Consider the following 15616-nt stretch of genomic DNA (forward strand, 5'->3'; position numbering starts at 1 on the left):
GTGACATTTGCAGTAAAAACTCAAAACCTAAATTCACATAGAAAGTATATGTTAACATTATATTGACACATCTGTTTATATTTTCCAAAACAACTAACCACAAAGTTATGGAATCAGAAAATATCAATCTGTAAACATTTTTTATACTTTAAATGAGGAAAATAAACATGCATATATAAACATATATAATGCAAATTATATTTAAATTAATATATGTAAATATATTTATTTTGTATAATTTTGTATGTTATGTACAGTATGTGTGTATTTATACATATTTACACAGTACACATGTATATATTATGTAAATAAAAGTTTTATCTTAGATGTAATTAATCACGATTAATCGTTTGACAGGACTAGAAACTCTTCATGGAGAGAACTTGCGTTTATAAAGTTGTCGTTATGTTTAACTACACAGGGAATAAATTGGGCATAGTTCACCCAGAACTGAAAATTTTGTCATCATTTACTCATCATCCAAACCTGTTTGAGTTTCTTTATTTTGTTGAACACGAAAGAAGATATTTTTAAAGAAAGCTGGAAACCTGTAACCATTGACTTCCATGAGTATTTGTTTTTCCTACAATAGAAGCCAATTGTTACAGGTATCAGCTTTCTTCGAAATATCTTCTTTAGAGTTCAACAGAAAAAAAGAAACTCATAAAGGTGTGGAACCACTTGAAGATGAGTAGATAATGAGTACATTTTCATTTTTGTGTGAGACTGTCTCTTTAACTGTTCACTTATTTAAAAAATAATGTAATGGTGCCTATGTACAAATTGGTACAAAAATGAAATGAAAAAAGGATGAAAGATTAATAAATTTTATTTAATTATAGTTTTATAATATCACATTAGCAAAGTTACTGTGCTGTATTACTAAATGTTATGTGTTGTTCACACTAGTATTTTTCCTTTTATCAATTTAAAATGCTTAAGTTTACGGATACTATCTGCACTTTTCGAAATAAATGTACAAAAACTTAGGCAGTACCTTTTCAAAAGGTACATTTTTGTGTCTTACAGGTGCACAGTGGTAGTTTAAAGTTCCTTTAAGGTACAATGAGGTACACATTTGTACTTTTTAGGGAGTAATATATACCCATTAAAGGTACAATTTTGGACCTGAATGGTACCTTTTGAAAAGGGACTGGTCCAGTGACATGTTTTGTACCTTTATTTCTGAGAGTGAGGCATCAACACTCACTCACTCAAAAAAAAAAAAAGATTTTGCTGCTTGTTAAACTACTTATGCAAAATTAGCTTAAAAACAACATTCTAAGGATTCTTTTGGAACAATTGAATTGTTTTATGTTCAATCTACTTAAATTTGTTAAGTTAATTTAATCCATGTGTGTTGAGACAGCCTGAATGAATTGTGTGGAACCTTACATTTACATTTGGAACCTTATACAAACACACTTTCCTACATAGTTTATTCCAGTATTGTGACATATTTCCAGCTGACAGTGTTAAAAGAGGGCTGGGCTTTATTTCAGTTCCTCTCCACCATTTCTCACTCACAGCAAACTAATGGTTGAAGAAACAGGAGGTAAAGATATTCTGCTCTAGCTGTCAAACTGACATCATCAGGAAAGAAACGCCATTCCAGAACAGAAGTACATTTTAGTTAAAGATTACCGAGGTAAACATGTATTTGTTTCTCCTGTAAATGAGCTAACATCGATGTAATTGCTCACCTCGAGAAGAGCATGTGTAAGCTAACAAAGTAAATTCTGTCAGTTTAGTTTTCTTGTAAATTTCCAACAAATAGCCTTGCCATTTATTCTCACCAAGGCTGAATTTATTTAATCAAAAATGCAATTAAATACTATTGGTTTTTTTTTCATGATTGTTTTTATTTAACGCTATTTTAATTGTAATATTTTATTATTTTAATGTAATCTAAAGTGCACTTTATTCTTGTGATGGCAATGTTGTGTCGCATGAAATCATTGTAATGTGCTGATTTAGTGCTCAAGGAACATTTCTTATATTTAAAGCTGCTTCATTTTGTTTTTGCCAAACATTATAGCTTGTTAAACATTCTATTTCATGATTTTATTATAAATAGAATATATTAATAAAATATAATTTTTTTTCATAATAGATGCCTCTCTCCTTTTTAGTGTTCAAACTGTTTCAATCAAATCTCACAGATGCTAACCTTTTAAGATGAAAATGAGAAAAAAAGCTGATAAATAAATATATGTTTTATAATGATAATGTATGTTAGTTTTATATGTACTACATAATATCAATATACAATATAATATAATATGTGTGTGTGTTACCAAAACAGATATAACCATCATTTTACTTTATAAAAAATCCTCAAATTTGAGTAATTTATATAAATCATGCTTTTGTACTTCAGTACACTGAGAAAATGTGAAAATGAAAAAAAAAGAATAGTTTTTCAAATAAACTCTATATATGGTTATTCATTATTCACATCCTTTTTTTACTAACGAAAATTTCCAATGCTGCCTTTTGCTGCTCTTATTTTCATGGGACTTTTATTATGTATTCACATGAGACTGGCAGCCATTCAGAAAAGACTCCACTCTTCCCTTACAGTACGTATTTACAAAGTAGCGGACTTCCTGGGCGTTAAACGTTATTTGTCAGACAGCACTGTTGCATCTACAGCATCACACGCTCGCCACAGGTACGTGCATGTATATTATAAAACAATACTGTACGTGTTGATGAAACACATACAGTGAGTTTAATGCAAATACGGGTTTGTGCTCCGTCGTTTTTCCACTGCTGAGATTGATGCTGATCAGATGCTGAATTACACTTTAGTTGCTCGACGTGTCAAAACTGTTGCTGTGATACATACTGCATGTATGTGCTTCAAATGTCAGTCGATGACAGTAACGCTGCATGTTTATATTTATGATTAATTGTTTGTAGTATGTTAGAATTCAGCGTTTTTTTTTTTTATTATTTCTGTTTCAGTTTTTAATGAGGCTCACCGAAAGACACCTTTGAGTCAGGTAAGAGTTTTGAGCTCATGAACGCGCAGTGTTTGTTTAGATGATGAATGTGATGATTTTTATGTTTCATGTGTTTAGAGATGGAGAAACTAGAGACATCAGAGCTTCAGTCAAGACTGTCATCCCTGTCTGTCTCTTCTTTCCCCGGGATAACGTCCAAAAACTGCGAAGCAAACCCTTTAAACAGGTTTGTGCGTTTATTTGAGCTTTGTAATGTTTATTTGTGACTTTAAGTTAGACATTTATGTTTATAGCTATAGCCAAAATACATTGTATGAGTTAAAATTATATATTTTTGTTTTATGCTAAAAATTCTTTTAATAACAAGTTAAAATCTTGCCCTATGAAGACATTTTCGTAGATTTCGTACTTTCGAACTTAATTTTCGATTAGCAAAATTAATTGCAAATAACTTTTTGTTTTTTTAAGTAGGCTAATTTTACAAGTCACGTAGAGTTAAACATGTTTTTTAATCTATTGAGCTGGTTTAGCTTAGCATAAATCATTGAATCAGATTAGACCATTAGCATCTTGAAAAAAGATGTTGTTTTTTTTCAAACTTTACTGCCATGGCTACAGCAAGAGTAATGATATGTATCACGTTTACCTAGTTTGGGACTATTTTCAGATGCTGTGTAACATCATTACACCTGCTACAGCTGTGGTACAACAGCAAAGTTTCTTGATTATTACACCAGAATGACGGTATAGTTTCTAATCATATCAGCCTCGAGAATAGCAACTTTTCATTTTCCGTTGGCCATCGTACACAATGTAACTATAGAAGAGTCAAGGTTTAAAAAGGTAAATCATTAAAGCTTTTTGGTAATTTTTGAGAAAGATGCTAATGGTCTAATCCGATTCAATGATTTATGCTAAGCTAAAAGCGCTTCCGCCAGACCTAGGAGACCAGCTGAATGGATTACAATATGGTAAAACTCAACTGTTTAACTTCTGTAAAATGATCCTTTGTCCAAAAAAGTGGTGTGTTCCTTAAATTCTGACAACTATAAAGGCTTTTTTTTTAGTATTGGGTCACAGCTGGAAGGTCATCCGCTGCGTAAAACATATTCTGTATAAGTTGGCGGTTCATTCCGCTTGGGTGACCCCAGATTAATAAGGGAGCTAAGCCGAAAAGAAAATTGATGAATAGATGAATATAAAGGCTTTTTTTGTACTGGATTGCAGCTGGAAGGGTATCCGCTGCGTAAAACATACTGTATGCTGTATAAGTTGGTGGTTCATTCTGCTGTGGTGACCCCAGATTAATAAAGGCACTAAGCCGAAAAGAAAATGAATGAATATAAAGGCTTGTTTTAGTACTGGGTTGCAGCTGGAAGGGTATCCGCTGTGTAAAACATATGCTGGATAAGTTGGCGGTTCAATCCGCTGTGGCGACCCCTGATGGATAAAGGGACTAAGCCGAAGGGAAGTGAATGAATGAATAAAGGCTTTTTTTAATTGAACCCTCAGATTCCAAATTTTCAATTAGTTATATGTCAGCCAAAAGTTGTCCCATACGAACAAACCATACATAAACGGAAAGCCTATTTATTCAGCTTTTCAGATGTAAAACAGACTATTAGGACTTTCTTTTTATGGCACATTAAACATTAAAAGATTCGTAAACCTCGTTTTTCCCACTTTCATTTTGAAGACTTCAAAGCACCGACCTTTCCCAGACAGTGATCCCGCCGGACAACCAAACCAAAATGGACAATAACAGCAATAACCAAGAGTCTCCACAATCTACAGAGGTAAACAGTGTGTTCAGACCTATATATATATATATATATATATATATATATATATATATATATATATATATATATATATATATATATATATATATATATATATATATATATATATATATATATCTATACACACAGATAAAAATGAGCTTGTGTTGATGTGTATGAATGTGCTGTGCTGTTGTCGCCAGGAGCCCAGCTCTTCTCTAGGGAAAGCAGAGGCGGGTGAATCACAGGAGAGCAGCTCTTCACACCCTGCGGAGAAAAAAGGTTTGCAAACCCCCTGTTATAGAGCTGAAGCCAAGCTCAGGAAACATTCTCATCATCTTTCATCATTTCCTCCAGAGAACGCTCGCTGTCAGGAAATAAGAGAAAGATGTCTGTGCTATTTGTGATGTGCTATTCATAACCTTAAAGACTATGCCATATGGGCTGTTTTTAGCCGTCTTCAGAGTTTTAACTGTGTTTGGGCATTTTTACATCTCACTGTAGGGCAGGTGGTCATGTTCTGTATTTGATGCTCTATAAAAATAGCATACAGTGTAGAATATATAGGTCATGTTGTGTAGTACACAATTATTATTATTATTATTATTATTATCATCATCATCATCATCATCATCATCATCAAGGGAGTGCTTAAACTAATACAATATACACATTAAAGTAAGTGTAAATTGTTTTGGGTTTAATTATAATAATTATAATCATCATTCATTCATTCTTTTTCCTTCGGCTTAGTCCCTTTATTAATCAGGGGTTGCCACAGCAGAATGAACCGCCAATTTATCCAGCACATTCTTTACACAGCAGATGCCCTTCCAGCTGAAACGTACAGTAACATACACTACGGCCGATTTAGTTTATTCAATTCACCTATACCGCATGTCTTTGGACTGTGGGGTAACTGGAGCACCCGAAGGAAACCCACACGAACACGGGAAGAACATGCAGACTCCACACAGAAATGCAACTGGCCCAGCCGGGTCTCGAACCAGCGACCTTCTTGCAATTATTATTATTAATAATAATAATTATTATTATTATGCATTTGGCAGGAAAAGATTTTGATAAAAGTGACTTGCATTGAAGTCAGTGTGCACATTTTTTGTCATTAACTCATCAACAAATAGCATTTTATAATAATGGTATTTTATAATAATAAATAATGATAATATATTAGTATTACTACTACTACTATGATCATGATTTTAAAATAATATAAATAAAGAAAATAAAAATAAAGAAATTTTAAACCAATTAAACAATGCATAAACCATTTAAGTCCTATTAAACATTTTTATGTTAAGGTAATGATAATAATAATACTAATAATATTAGTCATTAATTTATTATAGTAATGGATAATATTATTATTATTACTATTCATAATATTTATAATAATAAATTAAATTAATGATGGCGACACGGTGGCTCAGATGTTAGCACTGTCGTCTCACAGCAAGAAGGTTGCTGGTTTGAGCCACTTGGCATTTCTGTGTGGAGTTTGCATGTTCTCCCCCTGTTGTCCAGTTTCCCCCACAGTCCAAAGACATGCGCTATAGGTGAATTGAATAAACTAAATTGGCTGTAGTGTAGTTGAGGGAATGAGTGTGTATGGGTGTTTCCCAGTACTGGGTTGTAGCCGGAAGGGCATTCGCTTTATGAAACAAATGCTGGATAAGTTGGCGGTTCATTCTGCTGTGGCGACCCTTGATAGATAAAGAGACTAAGCCAAAGAAAAATTAATGAATGAATGAAATTAATGATAAACCAAATTAATAATTAAAAAATGATATATAATAATAATAATAATAATAATAATAATAATAATAATAGTAATATATAATAATAATATATGTAATTAATATATAATTTATTCTTTTTATTTTATATTATTTGTTTTGTATGTAGGCTTTTATATTATTAGTTTGTTTATAGGAGCAGTTAGCCAAAAATAATACCATTTTGCACTCACCTCTTAAGTAGAACATTAAAGCAAGTTTTTAGCTAAAACGGTGCTCTTATTAAAATAAATAAGTCAGATAATAATACTATTAATAATAGTAGTTGTTTATTTATTACAATAGTAGTAATAAATAATAATTGTATTATTATAGTTGTATTATTATAATAAATCTTATATATAATAATAATAATAAGAAGACGAATTCATAATGAGAATTTAATTAATAATTAACTAAATAAATGGTACACAAGTACCAAGCCATTAAAATAAATATTTTTCGTAGGTTTTATTCATTATAAAGTTATTTAAAGGAACATTTAACTAAAAAATAATAACACGAACAATTACATTTGCTGTGAATTTACTTCTCTTAAGTAGTACATTTAAAGAAGGTTTTCAGCTTAAACAGTGCTCATGAATTATTCAAAATTACTACTGACATGGCTACTGACACTTGAGAGTAAAAAAAAAAAAAAAATACAGGCTAAACAATATTAATATCCATAACTCATTACGATGCGCTGAAATATTATAAAGCAAAGCGATTCTTATTTATTTTATCTGGGCTTCACAAATTTTATGTATTTAATTAGGATCAAGTTAATAAGTAATCAAGCATAATCAAGAATTCTGAGGAAAAAATAGGCCTGATTGTAATGAAAAATAAAGTCAAAAGATTGCATAATATGTCATTTTTGTTTATATGATTTCAGCACAGTTTTAATAAATTCTCTGCTGTTAAAAGCAAGATTATTAATCAGATGATGGTATCTCTCTTCGCAGCTCTTCCTCCGATGAAGCCTGCATCCACGTGGACCTCAGTGGCTCTAAAAGATCTGAAGACTAAGCTGCGTCAGGAGAAGGACAGTGTGGTTACGGTGTATCGTGGAGACATTATGACCGTCAGTGTGCCTACTGTCCCTGAAGCCAAGCGCGTGTGCTGGGAGTTCGCCACGGACGGATACGACATCGGTTTCGGCGTTTACTTCGACTGGTCGCCAGTTACTAGCCGAGCCATTACTGTCCACATTAGTGAATCAAGCGACGATGAGGATGAAGATGATGAGCTAGAAGGTGAGCAAGATATTCTTGTTGTTTTTGTGTTTAAAGGTCACGTGGAATTAAAAGTTTTTAAGATAAAAATTAGATTAGTATCAGTATTGTTAGTTTTTAGGATATCTATAAGCTAATTTGCGTTTGGGAGATATTAAAACTAATATAAACATGTAAAGCTTGTAGTTTGTCACTTCTGCCTAAATGGATCAATGGTTTTATTAATTTCATCTCATACTTCAGTTTCTCATCAAATCTTCTGACCAATCAAATGCTCTGTAGTATCTGACATGCCCCGCCCCCTTCAAGACACTTCATATTTGATATGCTTGAGCTCAACCACTCTCACTGGCAGAGCAGTGATAAAACAAAATGCTATTGGCTGTTTCTTTTAAAGGGGGAGGAGCTACACCTCTTTATGTTTTGGTTGAGATTACATCAAACATTAAATAAAAATGCACATTTCAAAGGACTTTAGTTTGATTAAACTTTATCTTTAGTCATCAACTGAGTGTTTAGTGTTTCCTCACAGTTGTCCTCAGTTATAATCAACATGTTAGTTAAGTGGGCGACTCTAGAAGCTCATTGAGAAGCTCTTTAGGCTGTTTTCCCACTCCAGATCCAAAGAATGAATAAATAAAAAGTTATTTTGTTTATAGAATGTTTTTGCATGTTTGGCATGTTCTCCCCGTGTTCGCGTGGGTTTCCTCTGGGTACTCCGGTTTCCCCCACAAGTCCAAAAACATGTGGTACAGGTGAATTGGTTAAGCTAAATTGTCCGTAGTGTATGTGTGTGAATGAGTGTGTGTGGATGTTTCCCAGTGATGGGTAGCCAAAAAGAAAATGAATGAATGAATTATAAAGTATATAAAACTTAAACAGTCTTTATTTCAGCTTGTTGCCGCTTAAATCATTTTTTCATTTAATTAAAATTAAGGACTTAACATAATGAAACAAATTTTCTTAAATGTATAGACATTTAAATGTGCTGTATGTAAGTTTTAAAGCATAGAAATAACATAATATGTTTGCAAATATATAAGAAACATGCTAATTGAACATGCTTGTTTATCTGAAAAACAATGCTGAAGCCAGATGTTCTGCTTTGAAAATGTGTGTAACGTGCCAGTTTAGCCAATTATATTTCACCACCCCAGGTTGCCTTGGTGGAAAACGGCGTATTTCATTCATTCAGTCAAGAAGGCTCTCAAAGTATGCGAAATGTGACCTTCGGTGAACAGTAGCAGCCTCCGAAATGAGACGCAGATTCAGAGTTCCACATGAGGTTATTAATTAGCAAAATATATATTACTAGCGTAAACATTAGGTGAGCAGGTTACACTGTAACCCCGTGTCCTAATAACATATTTGATGAGATTTGCATTGATAAGCAATTTGGCTGTTTGCACCAGACGAAACATGACAGAAATTTAAATACAGCCATTCAGATGCACAGGATAGTTCACCTACTGCACTCCAACGAAATGGTAAGGTTTATAATTTGATAAATGCACATTAAACCTTTTTAACATTATTAAATGTACATGCTGAATCACTTAATATTTGTTTGCTTGCATGGATTCACAGTTCTAAAGTTCAATTTTAAACGGTATATTTTAAGATCTGAGGTGAACTATCTGCTGCTGCTTTCAGTAGTATGGCTCACATTTTAAGCATTTAACACTGAATAAAGCACACTGAGGTGTATTTGAGGTGATCATTGTCAGTTTTCTGTTGTTCAGCTGCAAGAAATATAAAATATAAAAAATATAAATTTCATGTGTTGGTTAGGACAAAAGCTCCTTTTAATATGGAAAATTTACTTCTATCACGCGCCGTTGCTTTTATTTAGAACATGCCTTAAAGGGCACCTAGGTTAGCCTTTTTTTCAGATTTAATATAAGTGTTTTGCGTCTCCAGAATGTGTCTGTAAAGTTTCAGCTCAAAACACCCGTCAGATTTTTTTATTATACCTTTTATTAAAGTCTTATTTATAAATTTTTGTACTGGGTGGCGGTTTTGGTGTACTGCTCCTATAAGGCTAGTCCTTCCCCGCCCACCGTTTCTACCAGCCTTTCTGTGTGCCTTTATCTCCTCCCTCGGCTGCGTCAGACAACAGACAGACATAAAGGAAGCTGATCTCACGCAGCGTTTGTGAGAAATACTACAGTAAGAATGAGTATGAGTTTACCAATGAGTATTTGTTGTGCAGTTGCATCGATGAGTCACACAAAGTTCACGCACACACACACACACACACACAGAGACAGAGCGCCTGTTTAGCTTCGCACTCTGTTTGCACGCATATGTGACAGGATACAGGTTAATCCTCACTGCTGTATGGATATCTGTTATGTTAATGAACAAAGTAAACCTGATTTAACGTCCAAAAACCGGGATTGAAGCGTCTTCCTTTATAATTGTTCTGAGACGCGGCTGTGCTGATGAAGTAAAGCTAAGCTAAATCGCTGTAAGTCATGACACACATGCTCTGTTTTAAAACATTTTAAACATGTGAAACTTACTCTTGATCACATTTGATGATGATTGATGAACCTAGCAAACTGAACAGACCTTTTATTCCCGGTTGCTTTGCGCACGTCTGGTCTTGCTGATATGATTATACAAGTGAATACCGGACATGTTAATACGCGCAGCTGTCAATCAATTCGGTGGGTGGGGGGACCGCACTCCTACGTAAAGTTGCGGTCGATCTGAAAACCGCTCCAATTGGTCCACCGTTTTTATGTTGCTAAATTGAAAAAAAAAAGGACTGGGTGTGTTTATATCACCCCAATATGACAGTCTATACACCATACATGCACATATGTCTGTCCAAACAGCTTGAAAAGTAGATTTTTCACTATATGTGCCCTTTAAATAAAAGTCAGACACACTGTTGTCGGTGTCGTGAATCTGGCAATCTGCGCTCGCGTTTGTTTTGAACCAGCTGTGCACTACGTAGTTCAACTACTGGGTGTCAAATTTAAAATTAGGACATATTATTTTGTCAAACAGGCCCTGTGGTTCCTGGAGATGTTGAGAAGGGCTCCAAATCAACTGCCAACACAAACTTGGGCGAGATCCTGCCTGTGTACCGTCAGGACAGTCATCTAGCGGTGCAGGGCGGCAGTCACGATTTCCCCGGAGAGGGAACATACCTGCTGAAGTTTGACAACTCGTACTCGCTGTGGAGGAATAAGACTCTGTACTACAGGGTTTACTACAGTGCCTGAGGAAGTTGCTGTTTTTCATCATATGTATGTATTACTGTATAATTCTTGCTATTGTTGATTTGTGCTTTTCGTTTTATCTCCAAGCCCTGTCATAGATCAAAAAAATCACTTTTACAAATATATAAATATATATAAATTATGCTTTTTTACGTGAATGGGATCATGAGGCTCATGATACAGTACGTGCAATGTGTTTTGTGTGGCTTTAAAAGGTTTTCTGTACGTGCAAGATGATATATTTCATATAAAAGGTCCATATATGTTTTATAATCTTATTGTCTGTCACCCCAACGGAGCTGTGGCATCGTATATCAGGGACTACAGAAAAATCAGGGAAAGTATATTGGTGGCGAACCGGTCAAACACTTTTCAGTTCCACACAATTCAAAGCGAACAAGGAAAATGAGAAAGTCAAGGCAGGTGACTTGACAAAAGATCGTTGATTCAGGTAATGATGAGTGTGATTTTTTGTGCCCGCTTTTTTGTTGTCTTATGTAATGTTTACGCTGAACAGCGCATGAGTTCTGCTATTGCCATAAAACGCTGGAAGCCACAGCTAGTTAAAGGGACAGTTCTAATTTACTCACCCTTTTGTGGTTTGAGTTTGTTGAATGCAAAAGAAGATATTTTGAAGAATGTTGGAAACTGGTAGACATTGAGCTACAGAGAAAGCAAATAAAAACACAATGTGAATAGCTATTGGTTCCCAACATTCTTCAAAATATCTTGGTTCAGGGTTAGTTCACACAAAAATGAATATTCTGTTATTAATTACTCACCTTCATGTTGATCCAAACCCCTGAGAGCTTTCTTTATCTTCTGAATACAAGATAAAGATAACTTAGATGAAAATGGAGAGCTCCCTCCATAATATAGCATCAGTCCTGACTCATTCAAAGTCCCGAAAAATACCAAAAAACATCCTCATGTGTCTTCAGTAGTCCAATCAGAATATTATCAAGCTTCAAGAATACTTTTTTGTGCGCACAAAAGATATTCAAACAAAATTGATTCAACAGTCTATTATCTTGAGTGACGTGGTGGCGCAGTGGGTAGCGCTGTCGCCTCACAGCAAAAAGGACGCTGGTTTGAGCCTCGGCTGTGTCAGTTGGCATTTCTGTGTGGAGTTTGTATGTTCTCCCCGTGTTCCCATAATTTTCCTCTGGGTGCTCTGATTTCCCCCACAGTCCAAAGACATGTGGTATAAGTGAATTGGGTAAGCTGAAATTGTCCATAGTGTTTGTGTGTGAACGAGTGTGTATGGATGTATCCCAGTGATGGATTGATAAGTGATAAGTTGGCCGTTTATCTGGCGACTCCAGATTAATAAAGGGACTAAGCCGAAAACAAAAAGAATGAATGAGTTTATTCTCCTCAGTGTCAGTATATTGCGCACGTGTACTGAAGCATACCCCAGTTGAACGGGTACGACTTCCTCTGTTTGAAACCAAGCACAGGTGCATGTGAGGTAATACAACAGTAGCATAACCAAGAGCTGCATGTGAATGTGCACACTATACTGACACTAGGCATGGGACGATAACCGTTTTCAAGGTATATCGTGGTTTGGAAAAATCAAGGTTTTAAAACCGTCAAAATTTTCTGCGATACCATTCCTAAGGTATGTGTACAATTTTTTTATTTACGTTTTTTTTTTTTTTTTTTTTTTTTTTCTTTTTTTAGGACAACAGTATCTCCAGCAGAAAAGATATTCAAAGATGCCATTTTAAATTGTAAGAAAATGGAGTTTTGAAACAAATGAAGACAGCAGAAGTCAATAATTCAGTTAACCTGACATGTTTACTGTTCCAAAATATTTAAAATGTTTCTATGTTTAAAATATACTATGTTCAAAACGGAAAAAAGTTTTTGTTTTTATCCAGACATTTAAAAAAACAATTTATTTTAGAGCAGTAATCACAACACCGCGAAACCGTGATATTTTTATTCAAGGTTATCATACCGTCAGAATTTTATACCGGCCCATGCCTAATTGACACTGAGGGGAAAAAATGTTGAATAACGTAAATATTTTTGTTTTATGTGCGCACAAAAGTATTTTGTAGCTTAATAATGTTCTGTTTGAAACACTGAAGGTGTATTGTCTGATCAGAGGTTGTTTTTTGGTATTTTTATGGACTTTCTATAAGTCTGGAACCGTGCTGTGTATAAAGGAACTCTCAGATTTAATCCAAAATATCATTATTTGTGTTCCAAAGACAAACAAAGGTCCCAGGAATTTGTAACTTGTACATTTTTGTGTGAACTAACCCTTTAAACTCAACCCGGTTTGGAACATGTATACAGTAGAATGAATAAATGACAGAATTTTCATTGGTGTGTGAACTGTCCTTGACCAGTCACCAGGAATACTACTGGCGGAAACGGTCGAAGTCTGCTTGTTTACATCCTGAAGCCATTTCCTGCCACAAAAGCTGATTTGTTGCATAACTGATCCAATATCTCCATGTCCAAGGCTCTCATTTTGGCACTATTAAGGGCTGTTTGGCATCAGTTTGGTCTCTGAGGTCTGAACTGACGCGATGCAGATGCCCTGTCGAAAAGGTTTTTATTTACATCGATGCCTCTTTACCAAGGTGACTTGCAAAAACTACTTAGGTTTACATGTTTGTTCATTGGAAGGATTTCCTCGCTTCTATCATGTGCAATATGACACACACATAAGTGCTGCCAGCAGGTATAGTATTTAGTTTTCTTTAAAATATCGATTTACCAAACGACGCTGCAATTTCTTTGTGTACCTTCAATTATTAGCATGTCTTAAGACTGTTGCATCGTGCTGCTGAGGTACTTTATTCTGCCAATGTGCTTTTCTGCTCGTCCTTCTGCGTTTCTTTACTTGTATGATATGAATAAAATGTGTGTTTGTCATTCTTGTCGTTAGATTTTTTTTTGTTTGTTCACAATAAACGTCGATTAATTCAGTGTTTGCAGTTTCTTTCTTTTAAGTGTGTATTTGTCATCTTAATAAAATCACTACACTGTTCTCCCTTTAGTTGGTATCTATAATAAGTGCTTTCTCAGCATTACAAAATCGCATGTCATAGACGCTCAATTGCATCATTTCCTGTGTCTAAACTAAAGTTAATATATTGAGTAATGACAGAAAAAGATGTGTCATTGCTTCTTGTGGTTGATAGAGGGCGCTGTTAGTCTGAAATAAAGACATCCTTTAATGAAATCCTTAGAGTTTGTTGTTGTTGTTGTTTAAAAAAGTTAACAATACAATTGAAGTCAGAATTATTAGCCCCTCTTTCAATTTTTTTTTCTTTTCAAAATTTTAAATATATATTTTTAATAGTCTACAGAACAAACCATCGTTATACAATAACTTGCCTAATTGCCTAGTTAACCTACTTAACCTAGTTAAGTCATTAAATGTAACTTTTAGCTGTATAGAAATGTCTTGAAAAATATCTAATAAAATATTATTTACTGTCATCATGGCAAAGATAAATCAGTTATTAGAAATGAGTTATTAAAACTATTATGTTTAGAAATGTGTTGAAAAAATCTTCTCTTCCTTAAACAGATATTGGGAAAAAAATAAACAGGGGGCTAATAATTCAGGGGGTTTAATAATTCTGACTTCAACTGTAGATTGCAGAAACTTAAAATATAACTTAAAAATACATATATGGTGTTACAATCTGCATAATACATTTTAAAAAGGGAGAAAAAATCTAATAAATTAAAGTAAAAAAATAAAATAAAAACCTAGGGGACATTATATAAGGTTATACATTGAAACCATTTTGATTTTTAAAATATGTTTTGAAAAAAATAGCCAGAATTAAAGTCTTTTCCAAAAATGTACTCTTGTGAATAAAAAACTTACCCTCTATAATAAAAAGATTAACAATGTACTGAATGCAGGATGTAATAAAAGTTGTAATAAAATCATTGGAGTTTGTGCAAGAAACGATCAAAAATATTAATTCAAGATAATCTTTAGTTTTTTTATGGGCCCATGCATTTATTTATTTATTTGTTTGTTTATTACTTTTTCATTTAATAAGAAAAAAAGGTCATTGCAGAATGTAATAAATTGTGTTTCTGTTTGGTCCAAATATGAAATATATAAATAAAAATAAATAAATCAGTTAAAGTGATAAGAGTTACTAAAACAAAGATTATATAATTAAATATATAATAAAGTATTGACTAGCCTAAAATAAACTGAATTATAAATTAATGGAATAGAGAAATGTAACTGTACACATATTTTCTTTTGTCATTATTGGTAGCTTTAGTTGTTTGCTGTTTTTTGTCATTTTAATTTAATATTTTAATGTAAAATTAGATTAATAAATTACTGCTTTTATGCTCATTTGTAAGTCGCTTAGGATAAAAGTGTGTGTGTGTGTGTGCGTACATGCGTGCGTGCGTGCGTGCGTGTGTGTGAGAATTATAAATCTAAAGATAAATACAGAAATATATGCAGTAAAACAGATGTATAGCAAAAGCAATGACATGTCTTTGGTTTTTTTATTTGTTTATTTATGTATTTATGTTTTTAGAGAAGGGCGGTTAATACCACATATTGCAGCATATTAATTAGTGTATTGTATTAAT

General features: G+C 33.6%; 1 protein-coding gene across 2 annotated transcripts; it reads left to right on the forward strand.

The window, feature by feature from the left end:
* The first annotated feature begins 1391 nt into the window (after positions 1-1391).
* tmed8 (transmembrane p24 trafficking protein 8) lies at positions 1392-13968 on the forward strand. 2 transcript variants are annotated; one of them, XM_056477256.1, is made up of 8 exons: positions 1392-1648; positions 2584-2674; positions 2971-3008; positions 3087-3195; positions 4666-4765; positions 4954-5032; positions 7515-7805; positions 10803-13968. In XM_056477256.1, exons 4-8 carry the CDS (start codon positions 3089-3091, stop codon positions 11018-11020), a joined length of 795 nt encoding a protein of 264 aa, XP_056333231.1. In that variant the 5' UTR covers positions 1392-1648; positions 2584-2674; positions 2971-3008; positions 3087-3088; the 3' UTR covers positions 11021-13968. The 2 variants fall into 2 exon arrangements, with proteins under 2 accessions (XP_056333231.1, XP_056333230.1); XM_056477255.1 differs by lacking the exons at positions 1392-1648; positions 2584-2674; positions 2971-3008 and having other exon boundaries at positions 3077-3195.
* The last annotated feature ends 1648 nt before the right edge of the window (positions 13969-15616 follow it).

This window comes from Danio aesculapii, chromosome 17, assembly GCF_903798145.1.
Source record: "Danio aesculapii chromosome 17, fDanAes4.1, whole genome shotgun sequence".
NCBI classification, from domain to species: Eukaryota; Metazoa; Chordata; class Actinopteri; order Cypriniformes; family Danionidae; genus Danio; species Danio aesculapii.